This window comes from Mastomys coucha, unplaced genomic scaffold (assembly GCF_008632895.1).
Source record: "Mastomys coucha isolate ucsf_1 unplaced genomic scaffold, UCSF_Mcou_1 pScaffold21, whole genome shotgun sequence".
In the NCBI taxonomy this organism is placed as follows: domain Eukaryota; kingdom Metazoa; phylum Chordata; class Mammalia; order Rodentia; family Muridae; genus Mastomys; species Mastomys coucha.
Genome location: NW_022196904.1, coordinates 100,847,517 through 100,869,099, shown reverse-complemented (window position 1 = coordinate 100,869,099; position 21,583 = coordinate 100,847,517). Strand labels below are relative to the sequence as shown.

At 36.9% G+C, this 21,583-nt stretch overlaps 1 protein-coding gene across 4 annotated transcripts in view; it reads right to left on the bottom strand.

The window, feature by feature from the left end:
* Usp47 (ubiquitin specific peptidase 47) overlaps positions 1-21,583 on the bottom strand; it is an 86,296-nt gene that overhangs the window by 57,948 nt on the left and 6,765 nt on the right. For 2 of the 4 annotated variants that reach the window (XM_031387889.1, XM_031387887.1), the window contains exons 2-3: positions 6,357-6,416; positions 73-276 (exon numbers count right to left, since the gene is read on the bottom strand). In XM_031387889.1, the coding sequence (XP_031243749.1) occupies positions 73-276; positions 6,357-6,416 (264 nt within the window). The remainder of the gene's footprint in view (positions 1-72; positions 277-6,356; positions 6,417-21,583) is intronic. The other 2 variants (XM_031387891.1, XM_031387888.1) reach the window with 1 other exon arrangement.

Sequence of the window (21,583 nt, the reverse complement as noted above, 5' to 3'; positions counted from 1 at the left end):
ACAACAGCAGTAAGCACAACTATGACATTATTATTAGCAGCTTAAGCAAATGCTTTAAGTCTGAGGGTTTACCGTATCAGCAGTATTGACTCCATTTCCCCATGTCAAATCAAAGGTTCCATTTATGTAGCCTACTTTGTTGGCCACATCTTCAAAGAGCTTTCTGACTGGGGTAGATGCTGGTAAATTTAATGTGATCCGTTCACTCACTGCCTTTGAGTTAGTAGTGTCTTGTATTATACATAAGACTCTAGGTTCTTCAGCAGCATTTTCTATCTGAAAATTTAAAAAAGTGTTATTTTCAATTATTCTTAAAAGAAACACAAGTATAATTAACCATAAAATTTTATGATCAGCATAAAGAACCCATAAGACAGTATTTTCTCTGTACTGTTTTACTGTTTGAAACACATCCCAGTAGATCATGTTAAACATAAGCATCATGATTGCTTTAGGGGAAGTAGCAATTCCTGTGAGTATCTGCTTTTACTTTTTAAGGTTATAAAGCAATTGAGCCAAGAAGCCATGAAAACTTAAAAGTTAAAAATTACAAAATTTGGGGCTGAAGCAATGACTCAGAGGTTAAGAGAGCCTGTTACCCTTCTAAAGGACCTGAATTTAGTTCTCAGTATTCATGCTGAGGAGTTCACAACCACTTCTAACTCAGCTCTAGATCCAATGCTCTCTTCTGGCTTCCACATATACCAGGCATTTTGGTGGTGGACTGACATACATGCTGGCAAAATACTCATATATATATATATATATATATATATATATATATATAAATTTCAATTAACAAGTTTGACTTTTAAAAATATATCATTACCAAGTCTTTTCAGCTATCAACCTGGAAACTGGATTTTAAATTTTCCTTCCTTCTAAATTTTCCTTCCTTCTTTTTATCAGTAAGTGCTAAGACAAAAAATTTTTAAAAATATCTTTTTCAAAAAAAAAAAAAAATATGCCCTATACCCTCCCCATAGCTCTTGAAAACTGATTTTCTTTTCCATTTCCCATGGTATTAGTAGTTACATCAACTGTATCTGAATACACCAGATGCTTGAGTAGAAGAAATTCCCCTCTTGCTCATCTAATGGCAACCTCAACATGAGCCACCTATACCTACTCAGCTTCTGAAACCAGAGCCAAGCTGAGCGTCTTCCAGCTCCAGCTCTCCTCTTTCCCTGCCACCAGCACCAAACAGCATCTAGTCTACATGGGTGACCCTCGTTGCTCTGTTCTGCTATAATCAGAGTATCTTCTATAAAATTATGACAACATCTTCCCTTCCTGAGAAGTTTCAATCTTTCCCAATCTCAGATTCCTTCAATCCAAAACAGTATTTCAAATATTAGCTCTGGAGATGCAGCCTGTGCTTTCCCTGGAGGACATCTGGCAGCCTCATGACAGGCTCTTCAGAAACACACTCTTTACACCCTGGTGTTCTAGCTAAGCATCTTGTCTTCTCCTCTCCCCTTCTTGTCCCATCCTCTCTTCTCCCTTTCTCACCTCTCCTCACTGTGTGGTACTGCGGACTGAACTTAAGAGTCTCTGCAAGTTAGCCAATACTCTAGCTCTTACTTACAGTCCCACTTCCAAGAATTCCTTGTCTGTAACAGGATCAACTTCAACATTTTACGTTCTTATTATCCAATTTAAATTAGAATTAATACCAGTGACTAATACTGAAAACAGAACAGCCACAAAGTTTATGTCAGGTGAAGTAAAGTAAAATCACTGTAATTTGTTTCTGCAATGTCAATTTTGGACTTGTAAGGGATTGTGTGAATTAAGGTTAATCCTATTAGACTGGAATAGAAACACATGCATCTCTATAAAACAGATTGGCTAGTGCTTCATTTCAGACAAATAAAAATTTTATTTACTAACAATAGCAAAAATGAAAATAAAAAATACATTCTATAAAAGTTGACAGCAACAAAAGGGTATTATTAATATACCCATGAAAAGAAAGAAAAGCCTTCAACTCCGTATTTAAAGTGGACATTAACACACAGAACAGACTGTATTACACACTTGAAACCAAAATTAATAAACATAAGCCAGACCTTTAAAAAAAATCTGGTCTGCAGTAAAAGAGTGAACTCAAAATAATTTCAACTACTGACCTTTTTTTTGTTGTTGTTTGGTTTATGGCTTTTGTTTGTTTTGAGACAGAGTCTGTTAACATCCTAGGCCAGGCTGGTCTTGAACTGTCTTGCCTCAGCCTTCCAAGTACTGGTATTAAAGGCATGATCTGCCACACCCACTGGAATTATGAAAGCAAGTATCTGCTTTCATAATTCCAATACACATTAGAAGAATATGGATATGGAAAATGCTGTAGCATAGTATACTAACAGTGGTATTATAGCAAGATCACAGGGCTATGCATCCCTAGCTCCCAACTTCCTTAACTTGTGTGAGAGTAAAGTATACAAATTCTAGATTCTTCTCCTTCTACCTGAATGTACATAGAAGTTACTATAATAGACCCCTTGTGAAGGCCAACTGTGCTTTAATAAACATAAAATTTAATTTTATCTGTTCCTTTTACTTCTTTTAATGGCAATAATTATTTTCTAGATATATAACTATGCTGCCCTTTACAAAACAGTAAAGGCTGGAAATGGTGGTGCCTACCTTTAATCCCAGCAATCAATAGGCAGAGATGGGCAGGTTTGAGTTTAAGGCCAGCCTGGTCTACAAGAGAATGTTCCACGCCAGCCAGAGCTAGACCTTGTCACTAAATAAAATACATAAATAAATGGAAGAATATAAAAAAAGACAGAGAAATGACTTATAATTCTATATCTCAAAAGAAACCTAGTAACATTTTGTTGAACAACTTTCCAGAACTTTTCCTATTCACAGACACAGGCTTCTTAGATACAGACACTGAATTAGAGCAGACATGCTATTTTGCAATTCTTTTCTTATAAATACATCATCCAATTCTTTTTCTATCAGACATTAATTTATCACTTTAAGGGGGAAAATGTTATTAGTGCATAGATTAATATTTTATCATCCTATGTTACTGATTCCTAGATCGGAACTTTTTTGGGGGTAGGGTGAGGGCAGTGTTAAGGACTAAGTCAGAGCATTGAGCATGCTACTGAACTATTGAACTACATCCCAGCCCACAAAATTTTAAAAACAATTATGTGATAAAGTTTTGCACCCATTCATTTTGTTTTCTAAAATTTCTATGCCTACCATATTTTACTCTTGAATTTACTTCTAGTATAATTTAAATAAATACAATGTTTTTTAAAGGTCTAGACTAGCCCTTTATACCCAATTATCTGGCTTTTCTTTACTTCATCTATAGTTAAATTTAATATGTGCCTATCAACCATACATTTCACCTAACTTTAAAATCCCTATAAAATTTTTTCTTTTCCACACCTCAAATTTGGAAACTGGTTAAAATAAAAAAATTTCCCCATTGGAAAGTATCATAAATAAGCCATTGTAATTTCATAATAAACAGCTTTTCAAGATCAAAACCCCTCTACAGTATCAACTTAATAATTTTCTAAAACATTAAATTTACAAATGCATTTCATAGACCTGAGACAACTGGAGTAGATACCTATTCTTTGCGGCCCCACTGCGGAATGGTGGTACTTATGCCCAAAGAAAAAGATAGTATTATCTTCAGGTGAACTACAAAATGCTAAAACTCTTTGCTATTCTTTTCCCTTTTCCCCACTTTTCATGAATTTGAGTTGGCTATGTGGCCATGTTTAGGTCCACCAGAATGTGTGACACTGTGCTGGGCCTTAAGAAACCAGCAGTCTCCCCCATGCATCTTGAAACCTCCCCTTCTATAAACCAGCCCACATGTAAGAGATCCAATTACACCAGCATTAGCTTGTATGTGGAAGCCCTAGCAGTCTACATTGGCAAAAGTGTCCACTGAGTGGAAGCACTGAGGTAGACACACGAGAATAGCATTCTTGGACTTTCCGTTCAAAGACAAGCATCAGCTAAATGGAGCCAAGACATGACACCTCAAGGAACAAAGCTCAACAGCTGAGTCTTTGCTCAGACTTCATCCCACACAATCCTGAGTAAATAAATTAATTGTTCTTTTAAACCACTAAATGTTATGGTAGGCTGCTATCAACAGTAGGTAACAAAAATATGGCAAGATACAGTCAGGCACATGCAAACTATTACAGAAAGATGTAATGATGGTTGTGTGTAGTGGGGTGGGAGTAGGAACACACCTGAGCACAGATCATGCTTTAGAGTAGGGAGCAAATGTTTAGTCCAAAGAGTTCTAAGAACTCAAGATGAGAGAAAGCTACGAAGTTTTAAAAGCCTACAAAAGGTGCCATTTAGGAAGACAAATGCACTTAGGATACGGTATTGGAAGAGTAAAGTTCCCTACATAGAAAAGCTACAAGGACAATCAAGTCTATTTATTTTACACACACACACACACACACACACACATCATCCTAAGCACTGCGTGTCGAAGTCGGCTGCTTGAGTCTAAACTCCTGCACAAGCAGCTGATTTCCCAGCACAATGGAAAGAAACCCTCAAAAAGTAAAAATAAATAATAGAACCTTGATTCGAAAAAGTAACCACATTAGGATAATCACAGAGTAGTGTTTTCTTCTAGAAACAGCTCTGCTACTAGGACAATACAGACGTAGCTGACAAGGGAAATCCTAAGTACACCCTGAATGTATACCGCTCTCAAATCATCTTTTTTTAAAAAGAACATTCTTAACAGTCAAACTTTGAGGTTACTGCTATCAATACTGTGATTTTTGTAATAACGACAACGACAACAACGTCCCCAAGCTTAGCAAAGGCTTACAATATTGTAATTCTAGCAACTCAAGAGACTGAGGCAGGAAGATCCCAAGTTCAAGACCTGTCAGGTAACTTAGTGAGGCTGACTCAGAATAAAGAAACTAAAAAGAGACTAGGGACTTGCTGGGCTTGCCTAGCAAGTGTGAAGCCCTACACTAAATCCCCAATACCTCAAAAGCAACAATACCACAAAACCCTGACAACAAAACAGTTGTTAGATGTTTTGTATTTAAAAATACAAAGATATATAGTTGATGGCATATGTTCAACGCCATTAGACGTAGAAAATAACAAAACAAAGCTATCAACATTTGATTTTTCTGAGAGAAAAAAGTTAAAGAATTAAATCACCGTGAAGGGTCTTCTTTACTTCTACACTCAACTGTCAATCTGTTTTCTCTCCAGGCTTTCTTCCTTCAGTGATGTTAGAACTAAGCGAATATGGTTACAAACTTATGTACATGCAAAGTCCATTTCTCTACTTGTGGGCAAAAGCTGCCATAAGCTAGCCAGTTTTAGGTCTTTGCTGTAGCTAGTCACTGTTCATAAATACTACACTGTTACAGATTATTACTGAGTACAAACATTTTTGCTAACTGAAATTTACATAATTCTTGGCCTTGTTTAGAGTATACAATTTAAGTAATAATTCTTGGTCTGCTGACTAAAGATCCTGATTTACATTAAAAAAAAAAAAACTATTTTAAGAGTCTCTTTATACTCCATCCAAACCCCTAGCATACTCAAGTTATCTGTTTTCTAAATGGTCACTTACAACAACACTTGGGACACATGGAAACACAAAGAAGAAACTTGAGGGGAAAAGCAGATGTGGAGGAATGAAGAAGAGAGAGGTATGAACTATTGGTTAGAGTATAGTGCACAGGGAAGTTTGGGCTTGTTAGAACCACAAGGGATCAAGAAGCTAACACTTGTATCTAATTCTTCAATAAAATGTCTAGATATAGGGCCTGTGAAATGGCTCAGTATGTAAAGACATTTGCTGTCGAGCTGAAGACCTAGACTTAATTCCTGGAGTCTACATGATGAAAACAGAGAATGGAGTCCCTAATAAGCTGTCCTTTGACCTTCTCATGCAGTAGCAAGCACCCCTCCCACCCCCATAAATGAATAAATGAATAAATAAATCACATCAAAAATCTCTAAGCAGTAGCTTTGTAAGTAATTTATTTAATTCCTAGTACTATTAATAGTGCAGAAAATAAATATATCTATAACAACAGGCAAATAATACATCCAAATACTACATCCAAATGCAAAACTAAGGGCTCTACTATTTTCTTTCAGTTCTTCCTCCTTATTCACTTGTTAAATACAAAGGACTGTACAGATATAAAATTCATTTAAGATGACTTGTATGCTACTAAAACTGCTTAGGAGTAAAATAGCCAGACAAGCAGAAAACTTAAGACATGCTTTGCTATTGAACAAAACACAAGCATGCTGTTACTTGCTCTGCTGACTATTGCACTAAAGCAGTGACACCAGCAAGCTACCTGTAAAAATTTCTTCTTCATTTCATCAAAGATATTTTGTCTGCATCTCCAAAACACATCCTATAGCATATAAAAACAAAATGAATTATTTCCATAAAATAAAGGCATAACTGAAATAAAAGCAAAATACATTCTAAGACACATACAATTACAATATTACAGACCATCTAGAATTTCATTCATAATTTATATTGCAATTTTAATGCTGGGTATCAGTCTTGTATATATAATGAAAACATATGGTACAGTGATGACATGAACTGGCATATTTTAACAAAAGGCACCTTTAAGATCAGCTTACTATAGGTACTATTTTTTAAAACTATGAAAGCAGACACATATTTTTGTATGCAAGAAAAAAATAAGTTACTGTAAATTACCAAGAAGCAATTTCTTGAAATCCTGAGTCTACAATATCCATGCTTCTACACACATTTATCTCTTGCCTCCTCTTTTGCTTAATATGGAGAACATACTGAATTAAAGGTTATTTTGCCTTTACAATAGAAATATAATTCTAGTAGCAGTAATCATTTTTCAAACAGTGACTTCAGGGCAGAAGGATCAGAAGTTCATGGTATCCTCAGCTACATAATTAGTTCAAGAGCAGCCTGGACTACAAGAGTTTTTTTTTTTTTTTTTTTAAAAAAGGCAATTCTAAAATAACAATCATTAGCAAATTCAATATATGTTCTACCAAAACCTTTTCTATTGTACAGTAACTCAGTTTCTAACCAACATGATCATTCTGTTTGGCACAATTTGAATTGTGCTGTTTATCTTTCAATACCCACTTTCCTGTACTACAACAGTTACTTTGAAAACTTCAGTTTGGTTCAGAATGTTGTCTATATCTTTCACAAAATAATACCGATCTGCAACCAGCTGTTAAAGCTGCATTAGTGGCTAGAATGTAACAGTGAACAAAGCTCTTAGCCCTTGGAGTAGTCATTCATCATAAAGTGAAAAACAGGCCACTTATAAACCTGAGCAGTCTGGTACCCTCCACTCTCAGAGTCTTAGCATTTCTGTCCATAGTACCCAGACTGCTTTTCCATTGGTAGCCTTACCTCTTTGGCCCAAGTTTCACTGTGGCAGTTTAAAAACACGTGCACAATTCTTTGGCATTACTCTTAGCTAACACAGGAATCTAATGGTACACTCTACATATATAGATGGGTCTCAGTGATTTCTATGCTACACAACATGACTTCCAAGGCTGGGTTAGAAAGGACTTTAGATTCCTGGTTCACTTAGATACAAGCCTTTACAGTTGCAGCTTGTAGGTTGGAAGGAAACTAAATAGCCAAATGAAAAGGCCATGGGTAGCCATCTACTCCTAGCCTCAATGAGATCCTAGCTGACAACCACTATTGATATTGCAGTCTGAGGACTCCTTCAGATGTTTCCAGTCCTATCCTTGCCTGGTTGACGCCACTCAGCAGAAAAATAAGTTACTGTTGCCTGTCTTGCCTGGGCTGTTATTCTGTGAGGAAGAGGTAATGGGGACCAGTAGTTACATAGCTGAAGATAATCAGAACGGATCACCTCTCCCCCTCTTAAAATTATAATCTTCCTGCTACCTCTCATCTCCTTTCCTCTTAAGTGTCTCCATAGTTTCTGTAGCTACCTGATCAGCAGTTAATACTTCTCCTATTGTCTACATTTCCTAAAATCTTCTACTTTGAAGCAAGACAAATACACAGGACTCTCCCAGCCCCACAATTTAACTAAAAAAACTAGATGTTCCATTAAAATTGGTTCTCATTGTTCAATCTTGGTCAGAAAGTTCTTTATGAGGAATGAAATACAAAATTAAAAAAAAAAAAACTTTAAACAACAGTAGCAAGTTGGAACCAAGTTCAAAGCCAGTCTAATTTACACAATGAGTTCCAGGGCAGCCTGGACTGTATATAAGACTATCCTGTCTCAAAAAATGTTTTATATTTTAAATGAACTCAATAGATGGAAGACCTAAATATAAGAGCTAAAACTATAGACTCTAGAACCAGATATATCTGGGAATTTGGCTAGATAAAAGATAAATTTTTCAGCCAATATGGTCATGTCTTTAATCGCAGCCCCCAGGGAAGCTGAGGCAGGTTGATCTTTGTGAGTTCTAAGCCAATCTGGTCTACATAGAGTTTCAGGCCAAACAGGGCTACATAATAAGACATTGTCTTAAAAAAATAAAATTAACTTTTTGGTGAATGGTTAAAGAATAAGTAGCCATGTATAGAGAGGGAAAATACATAACATTTTAAGCATATCTTATGTCCTATATGAAAGCAAGCCCACTTCAGGTATATTAAAGACCTAAATAGCATGCCAAAGTCCTAAATCCTTAGAAAATTTTACAGAATATCTTTAAATTTTTAAGCTTAGAAAAAAACCCACAAAAACAAAGAGAAAAAGATAATTAATAGTAACTAAAATTGAAGACATGAAGAAATAACAAAACAGAAAGGGCAAAAAGCTAAGAGTTGGGAAAGAAGATTTATAGTAAAGCCAACTAAAAAGCCTGCTACCTGAGCCATAACCAACAAGAACCCAGCAGAGGACAAGATAGCTCACAAAGAAATGCTGAAATGTGTAAAATTATTGATCAGCAAAAAAGACATTTGAAAAACTAAGATTTCTCATTCTTAGTGTGAATATAAACTGATACCACCTTCTGGAAAGTTTGGCATTACATTACCTATAAAACAAAAAATGCTTATCCTACAACCTACCACTTTCATCATTAAAAATATCCATATGTCCTTCTGTTGTCTGTCTATGGATCCATCCATTCACCTGGCCATCTACGGATCATCTCCTATAGAAGCTCTGAGTCACAGCAGACACACAGAAATGTGCAATTCCCATTGCTTAAAGTAGCACAAAAACTGCAGACATCCCAAATGCCAATCCAATGGATAAACCAAATGTAGGTACCATTAGAATATGAACTAGCTATGCAGTTTTGGTACTACTATAACCCTTTGGGCTTTTCCAAGCCTGCCCCAGCTCCCAAATAAGGACACAGAGGCTTAGTTTTATTTACAATGTTTAATGGCATTAGTTTAGGCTTGCTCCTCAACTAGCTCTTAACTTACATTAATCCGTTTATACTGTTCTATGACTGCCACGTGGCTGGTTACCTCTCAGTTTCATATGTCTGACTTCTCTCCTTGCCTGACTCTTTCTCAGAGTTCCTCTCCCTGGAATTTCTGCCTATTTCTCTCCTCCTCTGCTATAGGCCGTTCAGCTCTTTATTAGCAGGTGATACTTTTACATAGTACATAAAAGATTATCCCTACATACTATATATGTATTTATTTTTATATTTAAATCTTAGAAGAAAAATTGGCAAATTTAACAGACATATATAAAGTAAAAAAATTAAAGTACTATTCTCTCACTACTCCTTACAGTCATAAGATTAAAAATAGTTACCCACGATAAGGGAACAAAAGCAATTTGTCTTGGCATCAGAACCCATAAAAATTATCTAGGAAAACGTGTAGGAATATTTATTTTTAGTGTAAACAAACAGAAAACACAATATGCCTACAGGAAATACATGTCATGCAATATTAAGAAACATAAACACACAGAATAAGCAATTTGGAGGTGGTATGTCAGAAAATGCAGGAAGGAACAAAGGACACCCTAATAGAGGTTTCTAATAAACCCCAGTTTCTAAGATTCATAGATATATTTTAATCCATTACAAGAAAATGCTCAGAAGGAAGAGAAGCCTCTTAAAGATAAAACTGCATTTGTTTAGATAGTGGCTAGATATTCTAACAGTTTCAAGCTACACACAATACTTCAATCTTTAAAATATGATAGTTTTAAATCAGACCAGTAAAATTTTACATAAACCAAAAAGGGGGGCAGGAGAAGAAAGGGTGGAAGGAAAGGAGGCAAGCATCCTGTGTGAATGTACAGACTGAAAAAACTCTGAGAACAGCTCTGGAAAGGAGCAGTCTCACTAAACAGGAAACTTACTGACCACACTACCACAGACAATCACCAAAGAACAAAACTGACCCCACACCACCAGACATTCACTTGGCTATAATAAATAGTCCACCAGTCCCTAATCAGAGAGGTGTCCTTCAGGAAGCCAGCGTGGGCAGAATGGAGTATCCTCTTCACTTCTGTATCAGCAGAAGCCACATGGGAAGAAGCAAGTACATTTGCCTTCCAGTTTAGGCAGGAGTTGGCAGGGGAAGGGGAACCTGAACTAAATCACCACCCAACAGTATTAACAAGGCACTTGACCAACAGCTGAAAGTTACAACAAAGTTTTCAAAAAATGTATTGTCCTATAGTTGGTCAAACTGGGCTCAGCCTCGGTCATGGTGGTGTGTCTGAATGCACTGAGAGGTTGGATCATCGGTAAATCCAAAACCTACTGTGATGCCACCCTTTGGAAAATGGTAAGAAAACTCCAGTTTTTACTAGTCAACTAGTGCTAGTAGTCAACTAGCACTCCAAGTACAATTGTTCCTGTGACAAGACCAAGATGAAGGGATGGGCCACTATGGTTCCCACACAAAAACAGCACCTGGCAGAGCCTGAACCTGAAACTCCACTGTGCTGTCACAATCAAGTCTGCTGTCAGAAGACTGAACACTACCCTATGAGATACATCTACTCTACAATAAATAGCTTAGTTTATGTAACAGCCACAAACATACCATAAAACAACAAACCCATCTACAGGATTGGAAATTCTAACTCTAGGTATAGCAACAACAACAAAAACTGAAAAGAGCTAACCAACTTGTACATTCATGTTCACAATTGAGCATTAACAACAACTCAAAAGTGGAAGAAGTCCAAGTACTCATCACTGAGATGGCTTAGTAGGAAAGGTGTTGGCTGCCAAGTCTAACTAATAATAACTGAGTTTGATCCCTGGAATCCACCTGGTATAGGGAGAACATAAGTTGTCCTCTGACTTCCACATACATACTATGGCATTTGTATGCCCACACACATACATATAAAGAAACAAATCTTTTAAAAGATGTTAAAAATGTAACAATCTTTATTATGGATTCTTTGGGATATAAAATAGACTTCGCTCTTAGAAATGCCCCCTGCATATATTTATTCAGCTGACTCCACTGAGGACTTAGAAGCAATGACATGTTTCTAACAACAGATATGTCCAGTGCTTATGGTTTTAGTTTCTAGGTATCATTTTCCACATCAAAAATAGGATCCTAAAGTCTTGGTTGAAATTTCTGAGAAAGTACAAAAAAACCCCTAAGTACTTAAAGAAGTACTCAAAATATGTCAAGAGAACATAAGAGTCCCATGAAAGGTTGTTCTCATTGGTCAGTTCTGGATAATTCAAACTTAAGCAAATGATAAACTCAGTTTAAGTTATTATTTGTTTATGATATAGAATGGGAAACAAACAAGTACAAACATATTCTGAAATTTTAAGCAAACATGTGGCAAACCAAACTTTTATTCAGGTACTGATGATCAGCAGTAAGAATTACAGAGCAACAATTATTGGCCTAGTTAGCATTCCTTGAGAAACCTTTAGAAAAAATTATTTTCAACAGCCAGGTGTGGTGACTCACACCTTTAACTGCAGCACTCAGAAGGTAGAGGCAGGAGGATCTTTGAGTTTGAGGCCAGCCTGGTCTAGAGTTCTAGGCCAGCCAGGGCTATAGAGAGAAACCTTGTCTCAAAAGAAAAAAAAAAGTATTGAAAGTTTTAAAAATCATTTTTGAAAAAGAAAAAAAGTAGCTTAATAAAGGTTTTTACTAGTTCAATGATAATTATTCCCCTGCTTTAATTTGCTTTCTTCATATATGGAATATTCTTTAAAACAAATAAAACCTACTTTGTGTCTATTCTAAAGCATATTCAAAGTGTAAAGAAATTATGGGTAGAGTGTGATAAATGAACTTTTATTAGTTTATTGTTCAAAGTACTATGATAGAGATTTTCTGAATTTAAACTAATAAACATGTTATAAATTATATCAATATCATTTACTTCTAAATTATATAACATAAAAACATTCAAGTACTAAAGTACAGGCTGACTTGGATAAAGTATGCTTGTAATACCTTTATGCCTGCTCTCTATACTAGTGTATACATCCCTCAAGCAACTACATCCCATTGTCTTTGAAAATATTTTTGACATAAACTTACAGAACTCATATTAACCAGAAATGTTTTCACTCTCATGTAGCTAATTTTCAGTTGCTGCAACGAATTATTTAATTCATAGGAAAGTGTAAGAACTTAAAAGACTAATGGCTTAGGGTTTCTATTATGGTGATGAAACACCCACCAAAGCAAACTGGGGAGGAAAGAGTTGACTTGACTTATGTGTACATATCACTGCTCCTCATCGAAGGAAGTCAGGGCAGGAACTCAAGCATGCCTTGAAGGAGTGCTGCTTACTGGCTTGCTCTCATAGCTTACTCAGACCACTTTCTTATAGAATCCCAACTCTGCTAGCAATCTTCCCATTGCTGCCTGCTGATAATTCCAGTGTTGGTCATGCTAAAAATACACTAACAAGTATCAAACTTTGCAACTAACATTACTTTTAGGAGGTGAAACATTAAGTCTCTACTATTCCTGCTATTTGTGCTTCTGATTTCTGCTTAGATTCCTGTTGCTGATCAGCAGTGACTCAGCTTGTGATACAACTGACCTGTTCACAGGTTTGCAATATTTCAATATTCTAAAGCTTAACCTATTGTGGAGATTTTTCTGCTGCTTTTGTTGTGCAAACCTTGTTCCTTAATTATAAACTACTGGTTAAATAAAAATAACTACAGCCACTTACTGAAGGGACTAGAGGTAGGTGGGTTTTGAGTTACCTGGCTAGGGGTTGGAGAAAGAGAGAGAAGGGAGGAGAGCTGTCATGAGAGGAGATGAACCAGCACATAGCCAGGAGAAACACCAAGTACTTTGGGTACACTGCTGGGGAAGTTGCCGTTAGAAATTACATTAGGGGTACCTCCTCAGTAACTGTCAAAGCCATTTTCATTTAACCAATAGTTTTTAATAAGGAACAAGGTTTGCACAACAAAAGCTGGTAAATGTGAGAATTCACTCGTAGGCAACTAGACCTCTGGGTACAGAATTTAGCATGTACTGCATCAGACCAAACCTCAACAATCTACTATTATACCATACTTATTTATTTTGTGGTAATGGAGATCGGACTCCATCACTGGTGCATGTGAGGCAAGCACGTTAAGCTACAACCCTAGCCCATCAAATATTTTACTTTAAAAAACATGGATAACTTTAATACAAGGTCTTAACAATGCTCTGATTATAAAGATGTTCCATTTCAGAAATGTTAAAGTTTTCAAAATTAAAAGCTGTCCATTCCTATGTGAGGAATTCATTTGTGAGCTTTAAGAACACCGTGCTTAAGTCAGAGCACCTGGCTAGAGTCCTTAGCATAAATACCACTTTTGGCTGGGTAATACCTACACAATTCTACTGCACTCTGGCTTAGTATTAGAAATGAACCTTCTGACAGCCATATAGATTCTAATGGAGCATCATAATGCTATGAGAATCATACATCATTATGGAACTACCATAATGGGCAGATTTAATAAACACCTAATCCTTGACTATAGCAGAACTTATATTATACTATTCCCCAAATGCAAAAGATTATCTGCAAGGAGAACATAGGAATTTTTATCATATTGGGAAAAATCTGAAAAGGTGTTGTTTTCATTCATATGACACCTCACAAAGACTAATAACTAATCTGGCAAGCACATTTTGTATAGATATATGTAACTCAATGAGAGAGAACTTTTTTTTCTTTTAGATATTTTCTTTATTTACATGTAAATTTCTCCATTCCCAGTTTCCCCTCCAAAAAACAAAGAAACAAACAAAAACAACAAAAACAAACCCCTGTTGCCTCCCCCCTCCCAGGCCTGCCACCCCGCCCTCTCCCACTTTCTGGCCCTGGCATTCCCCTACACTGGGGCACAGAACCTTCACAGGGCCAAGGTCCTAGAGAGAACTTTTATTAGCTTATGTCATCACACTTCCTCATGAAACAGTTGAAAGTGAAGAAAAGACCCAGCAGGGAGTAGAAGCACATCCCTTTAATTCCTGCACTTGTGAGACAGAGGCAGGAGGATCTCTGTGAGTTCCAGGCCAGCAAGGTTAATGTATTGAGTTCCAAGACAAAACAAACAGAAAGAACCCAGACAAGTGATGTAAAACTACTGGCTTATTACTTTCTTTTTTTTTTTTTTTGATTCTGTAGCCCGTTATCCTTCTCACTAAACTAGGTACCATGCAAACTCCTTTCTCAAACAGCCTAGTAAAATTATACTAGTGCCATCAAACAGTCACAACTAACTTTTAAGAGTAGACAGTCTTTTATTGCCCTCTCCACTGGTATTATCAAGCACATTACTTGCATAAAGTATGCAGGATTAGATTTACTAGGAAACCAAATCAACCTCATACAAAGTTGCACTGTACCATTAGTCATCAGAGAGAGAAAGTCAAAATTACAGAGATATTACTCTACACTAAGAGTTAAAATATGGACTTAACAAAACAAGCAGCAAACAAGGCCTTGATACTGCCAAGTAGCAACAAGCATGCTGAACATCTGGGGCTCTCATACTTCCCTGAGTAGAATGCAACATGTGTACATGCATTGCAGATGGATTTGGCAGTTTCTTACAAAGTTTAACAGATACTTTCCATACAAAAAGTATGTCCTAGTCAATCTCATTTTCTTACCCCCTAGATCACAATGTAGATGTTTTATTCAATCATCAAATCTGGCATCAGCCTGGCATGGTGGTGCACACCTGTAATCCCAGCACTTGGGAGGCAGAGGTAAGCTGAGGCCAGCCTAGTCTACATAGTAAGTTCCTGGTCAGGGAAAGGTACAACACAAGACACCATCTCAAAAAATAGCCTCCCAAAACCCAGAGAAAAACCAAATGTCCATTAGCTGGTAACTATCTAAACAAATTGTAGGGTTGAGCAGCAATAACAACAATAACAACAAAAAAAAAAAACCTAATACAAGCAACAACATAGATCAAACTCCAAAGCTTCACACACTATGTGGTTCCACTAAAATGACATACAAGAAAAACAGTAAACCAGAAAGACAGCAACCAGAGTGGCGGCAGTTAGCTCGGATCTGGCTGGGACAGGAGGCTAAACTACGTGACTTTTCTAAGGAGGTAGGACCATCCTATATTTGACTTGGTGGTGGGTGTACAACTGTATAAAGCTGTATGTTTCCACAGGATAGATTTTACTCTACACAAAATAACACCTGATGCCTACTCAAACTTTCTTCACCTAGAACATGAAGGGCTGTGACATCCAACTACTGCCCTCTATACAGAGTTAAAATCAGACTATACTTGTAGAAACATGCTGTGTTGTGTCTGGCTTTTTTAGAACTCTTAACTTACATCTGTATTGTATTACTGGTAAACAGTACAAATATTTCAAGTACATATGAATTTAAAATATCAAAACTAAGCCGGGCGGTGGTGGTGCACGCCTTTAATCCTAGCACTTGGGAGGCGGAGGCAGGCGGATTTCCGAGTTCGAGGCCAGCCTGGTCTACATAGTGAGTACCAGGACAGCCGGGGTTACAGAGAGAAACCCTGTCTCGAAAAACCAAAAAAAAAAAAAAAAATCAAAACTAGCATTTCTCAGATGTCTTTTGTATTAGAGAAGTGGCTATAGGTATCTATTTTTTCACCAATTCCTTTTCATTATCACAAACTACTACAAATATACAAAGAAATTATACCATATGGTATAAACTCAAAATTAAAACATTAAACATTTTTATGTTAGTAAAACATGACAAGCTGTATATAAGATCATAGACAGCTTATTAGTATTTACTAAAGCAGTGCATTGTGTTTTAGAAGAGCCATACAAAAACTTGACTTCTTAATACAACCTGGAACTGGAGCTGCAATCAAAGTTCCCCTAGGTAGTAAAGTCTTAACTTCACTCAGAGCATTTAACTATCCTTAGGAATAGTTCATTCATTCCCAAATAAAAACATTCCTGGGGGATGCCCAGTAATCATTCCACAGTTGCCACACTAAAGTCACTCTCCGGTGCAGAAAGAGGTAGATATTAGAGTTAGTAGGGAGTACTCTGTTAGGATGTCATATCTTTTGTAGCTGGAGGTACAGAAAGCTGAGGGCCTACATGGGTGCTGAGAACAAGTCCAGTCCTCTAAAAGAGCAGTGCCTGCTCCGGACTCCTGTAGACAGAATATCTTGTATGTTGTATGGATGCATCATCTATCAATTAAAAAGCCTATGGCTTACGAAGGAAACAGAGGTGGGACATCTAGAAGGAGAAAAAAATCTGGGATAGAGCCAGGGGAGAGATTTGCTGGGAAGATGTGACTAGTCAGACACATGGTACCTGAGCACAGGTAACCAGCCACGTGGTAGAATGTAGGGTAGAATAAATGGGATAGTTTAAGTTAGAGCCTAGCTATAAGGCCAAGGTATTTGTAAATATATTTTGAGTCTAAGTCTTATATCGGGGAGCATGGGTATGGGAGGAAGAACCAAGGACTAAGGTCAACAAGTTCCTGAGTCACTTATCCAGCCCCGAGTTCCCCATCTTATATACTAGATCTCTTTATTAATCTCAAGGCTCACAAAGAGATTGGAGGAGAGCACTCAGGAAACAACAGCTGCACGGCATTCATGAGCACTCGCCAACAGAGAAGGTGAAGGAAAAAACACACCATCCTAGTTTGTGTGTGGCTCTCAGTGAAAATCCCAAGCTGTTTTTAGAACACTAACTTCTCTCTTGTAAACTTCCTTACAGCAATAGGTGAGAAACTGCTGAGGATTTCACAAACAGATCTGGACACACCCCCACCACCAGACTGCAACTAGTGGTATTTTCTAAAGGCAAGAGAGACCTAACTGATGAGCTACTCAAAATGTTAAGTCTATCATCTATATCAATCAAGTAATTATGTGAAAGGACATTCTGCCAAATAACTCACATGTAGAAAATACACTATTATGAAAAAACATTTCATTAAGAAACAAAAAGTATATAATTATCTTATTTCAAATGAAAAAGAAACAGGTAAAACATTTGTTAAGTATTGCTCTTATTTTCACTTATATGCAAGTTTTTAACAAGTTGAAGGACATAAAATATCTGGGTAAAAACTGTTCCCATAAGCAAGTTTCAGTAACTAGACTAAAATTAAGGCATTCTGAGAACTTCTAGAAAACAAACTTAAATTTCTTGATCCTTGATGTCTGCACAATAAAATGTAAAAATCTTTCTAGATAAACAAATTCTCTGAAACTTTTTGACTCAGCCTGCCAGAACTAGGCACCTGTACTCAATTGGCTCAGCCTTGACCACAGTGCAATTGTCTGCCACTTCCTAAAATGTATTACAGCCTTTTCTGTTTTAAATGTTGCTCCCTATAACTGAAAGCTCTGCTCTGTCTTTGTACACTCACCATCCTCTGTGGTCCAGCTCAAATGTTATATCCTTAGAGAATCCCCCCGGAAAAGCCAGCTGCTCCCTCTTTTATAGCCCCACAGTATCTCTGGAGTGCACATTTGTCTGATCACATCACTCTCTCCTTTAGGCTAGACTGGCATTTAAAAAGAGGCCATTTCTTATCTTTCCAACTCTGTGTTCTTGACAGGTGTTAAGCTCCATAGCTGAACAGAATGGATGCCTCAAAATCAAAAGTAACAAAAATCTTCATTTAAAAAAAGTATATGTATAATTAGGTATCACTTGAAACAAAAGAATTTCTAAGTCAAACTATGTTTTGGTTATGCTGAAATTTTCTCTTATGAGTAAGACTGTTATATTTCTGGATCTGAACTGTCCCCCCAAGACTAATAAGTGAAAGGCAGTAACTATCTCCCCAAGGCAGCACTGGTCAGATGACTGGATTGTGAGGGCTCTACCTCAGCAATGGGTTCATCCATGGATAGATTTTTAGTACTGGCAAGTATAAGAAACCAGGAAGTGGGCTTATGGGAACACTGGAGACATTTTTGTTTGTTTTTGTTTTAAGACATGGTCTCTCATATAGCCCAGGGTGTCCTGAAACACTCTATGTAACCAAGAATGATATGAACCTCTGATCCTGACACTACTACCTCCCAAGTTGTGAAATTATAGGTGTGTCCAAGCATGCCATCTTGGAGACCATAACCCACAGGTTGAGAACTGCTGCTCTAGAATATATCTTAATCTAATCTCTTAGTCACTTGCTCACTATCTCTGCTTTTCCACTGTAAAGAGGTTAATGGCTCTGCTCCTCACTTCCTTACCACAGGCCAATGGGACTAACAACCATGAACTGAAACCATAAGCCAAAATAAATGTTTCTTCTTTCTAGTTATGTCAGATATATTGTTTCAGCAATGGATGCTGGGGGGACACACGATTTCCCTAATGGTAAGCCTATCTATCATTTTACCAAAGGTTTCAGATTCATTGTTTTTAAAAATTATTTTTCCTAAAAGCTCTTAAAATCTTTTCTTATTTATATCACATAGCCATTTTTAGTTATACCACTTAACAGCCTTTGCTTAATTTGTGTCTATAATAAACACTACATGTTATGGTAAAGGCACAGCAATCAACTAAAACACAATCAACAACATTACTGATAGAGACAGTATCTTCTGTTGATGTCAATGAGTCTACCCCAGAGTTAGAGAAGATCAGAACATCAATATAAAGTTCTCAACATGGATCATTATTATCAACAACATTCCACATCAAATCCTTATAAGTGAGCAATCTATGTGGTTGTTTAAATGAGAATGGCTCCATAGGCTCATGTATTTGAATACCTGGTCTCTAGTTGGTGGAATTGTTTGGGAAAGATTAGGAGTTGTAGTCTTGTTGGAGGTATGTCACTGGGAACGGGCTTTGAGGTTTCAAAAACTCACACCATTCCCAGCTAGCTCTCCCTGCTTCTTAATTGTAGATTAGATGTAAGCTCTCGCTTTTGCTCTAGCTACCATGCTTCCCACCATGATATTCATGGACTCTTACCCTCTTGAACCCTGAACCTCAAAATTAAATATCTTTTTCTACAAGTTGTTTTGGTCATGGTGTTTTGTCATGACAATAGGAAAGTAACTAAGACACCTATTAATCAAGGAAATTATCTTAACAACTACTTAAATATATCAGATCACATTTTCTCAGGATTTCATAGCTTAAAAAACCTTTTCTTTAATTTTCACTGTCTCTATTCAGTTACACATTCCAGCTCTCAAAAGAAGCAAAACTAAATAAGTTAAGAAATAAATAAATGAAAATAGGTCTTAGTTGATCATACAAGAGAATCTTGTCAAGTCTAAAAACTAGCACCATGGATATAAAGATATTTATTAATATGAGTAGTAACCAGAATTCTGCCTTTAATTGTAATCAACAAACACATTGTACAATGCACAATGGAGGATAGAGGTGATAACAGAAGGTAGTAATTGCAATACACTATTTAACTCTTTCCCACACTAGCAGGTTGTTACTCTTGTCCTTATAGAAGTTTAAGTAACCTGCCCAAGGCATTTTACCATTGGTATTTTAAACTAGAGATTCTGTCCTATCTCAGGACAAAAGGATGAACACAAATGACATAATAAAGGCACAAACTTTCAAAATTTTAAAGGTATAATGCTGGAACCTCAGAACTGGAAAACAACAATCACATTGAGACAGAAGATTCAAGAAGGGCCCATCTTGCTAGCTGAGAAGGATCTCCAGCCCTGCTACACTATACCAACAGAACACCAAGCAGCTGGGTGGGGTAAGGAGTATTTTTAAGAATCTTGATGAGAATGACCCCATCATTTTATCAATCATTTGCCAACACTGCCAATTGCAATCACTTTGGTGAAAAATTTTCTACAATAGAGAACTGCCTTAGATTTTACACAACTAATATCCAGAAACACTCTGTGTAATGAACCTCACAGAAGAACTCTGCCTCTGTACATGATAGCTATGCTTGCTGACTGAAAATCTTTTAACAGGGAACTTTTTAACTGGAAGATGTGTTTTGAAACTTTAGTTTCTTCTAAGTAGTTTACCATATTAATACTGTCTTTTATTTGTTTGTTTTGGCAACTATTTTCAATAGAATCTTTCTAATGTGGCATCCATGTAGCTCTGGAAATGTTTGAACTTCCTCCCTCCCATCCTGTCTTTACCCCTAAATTATTTATCTAGACAAAAGACATGAAGAAGTTACATCACTAATCCAAATTAGTGGATTAAAATTAAAACAAAAAAAAAATTCAAGAATTCTAAGAAAACACTGACTTTCATGAAACATCCCATTTTACCCATTTCTTAAAACTAGGTAACAACAACAACAAAAACCTTCATAACATTCACTCAGGACTAGGCACAGAATGACACAAATGCAAGGGGCATCTAGGAACAGCAAGTGAGGGAGTGGAACAGGATTCAAACAAAACTGGCCCAGTACAGTGGACCAAACACTAAGTGAAGAACTTCTGGCTAAAGAGTGTAGATTGGATGCATGCAGTTACTTCATGCTTCTTCAACTTTATGTCTAAAACAAGAGAAAAGAAAAAAAAAAATCAAGAGCACAAACACACAAGAAACAGAAACAGGAGCTTAGGAGTTTGAAAGCAAGGCAAGTGGTATTGACTACAGCAGGCAACTAAAAGCTGTTGCTGCCTAGCTTAAGTAGCAATCCAGGCACCTCGGATACATGCTTATTTACATTTTAGCATGAAGTGAAGTCCAGGGCTGATGTGTGTGTGTGTGAAAGAGAGAAAGAGAGAGAGAGAGAGAGAAAGAGAGAGAGAGAGAGAGAGAGAGAGAAAGAGAGAGAGAGAGAGAGAGAGAGGAAGAGACACTGGTTTTGAGCATGGAATCAATCACCTTGATCTTGGACTCCTTTGCCTCTGAAACTTTGAGAAGCAAAATTTTGTCCTTTACAAACCACCTAGCTTATTGTATTTGCTGCGGCAGCCCTAGCAGACTAAGCTATTGGGACTTTGTTAGGAAATTATCAAGACATGTCACCATATAGAGAAAGCATAAACATGGGCTGACAGTGTTTGCATTCTGCATAGACCCCCCAAAGACCTTCAAAGGAAAGCAACTCTAGGAAAGACAAAACTCAATACAAGCAAACAAATTAATCCAGAGGAAAAAGTA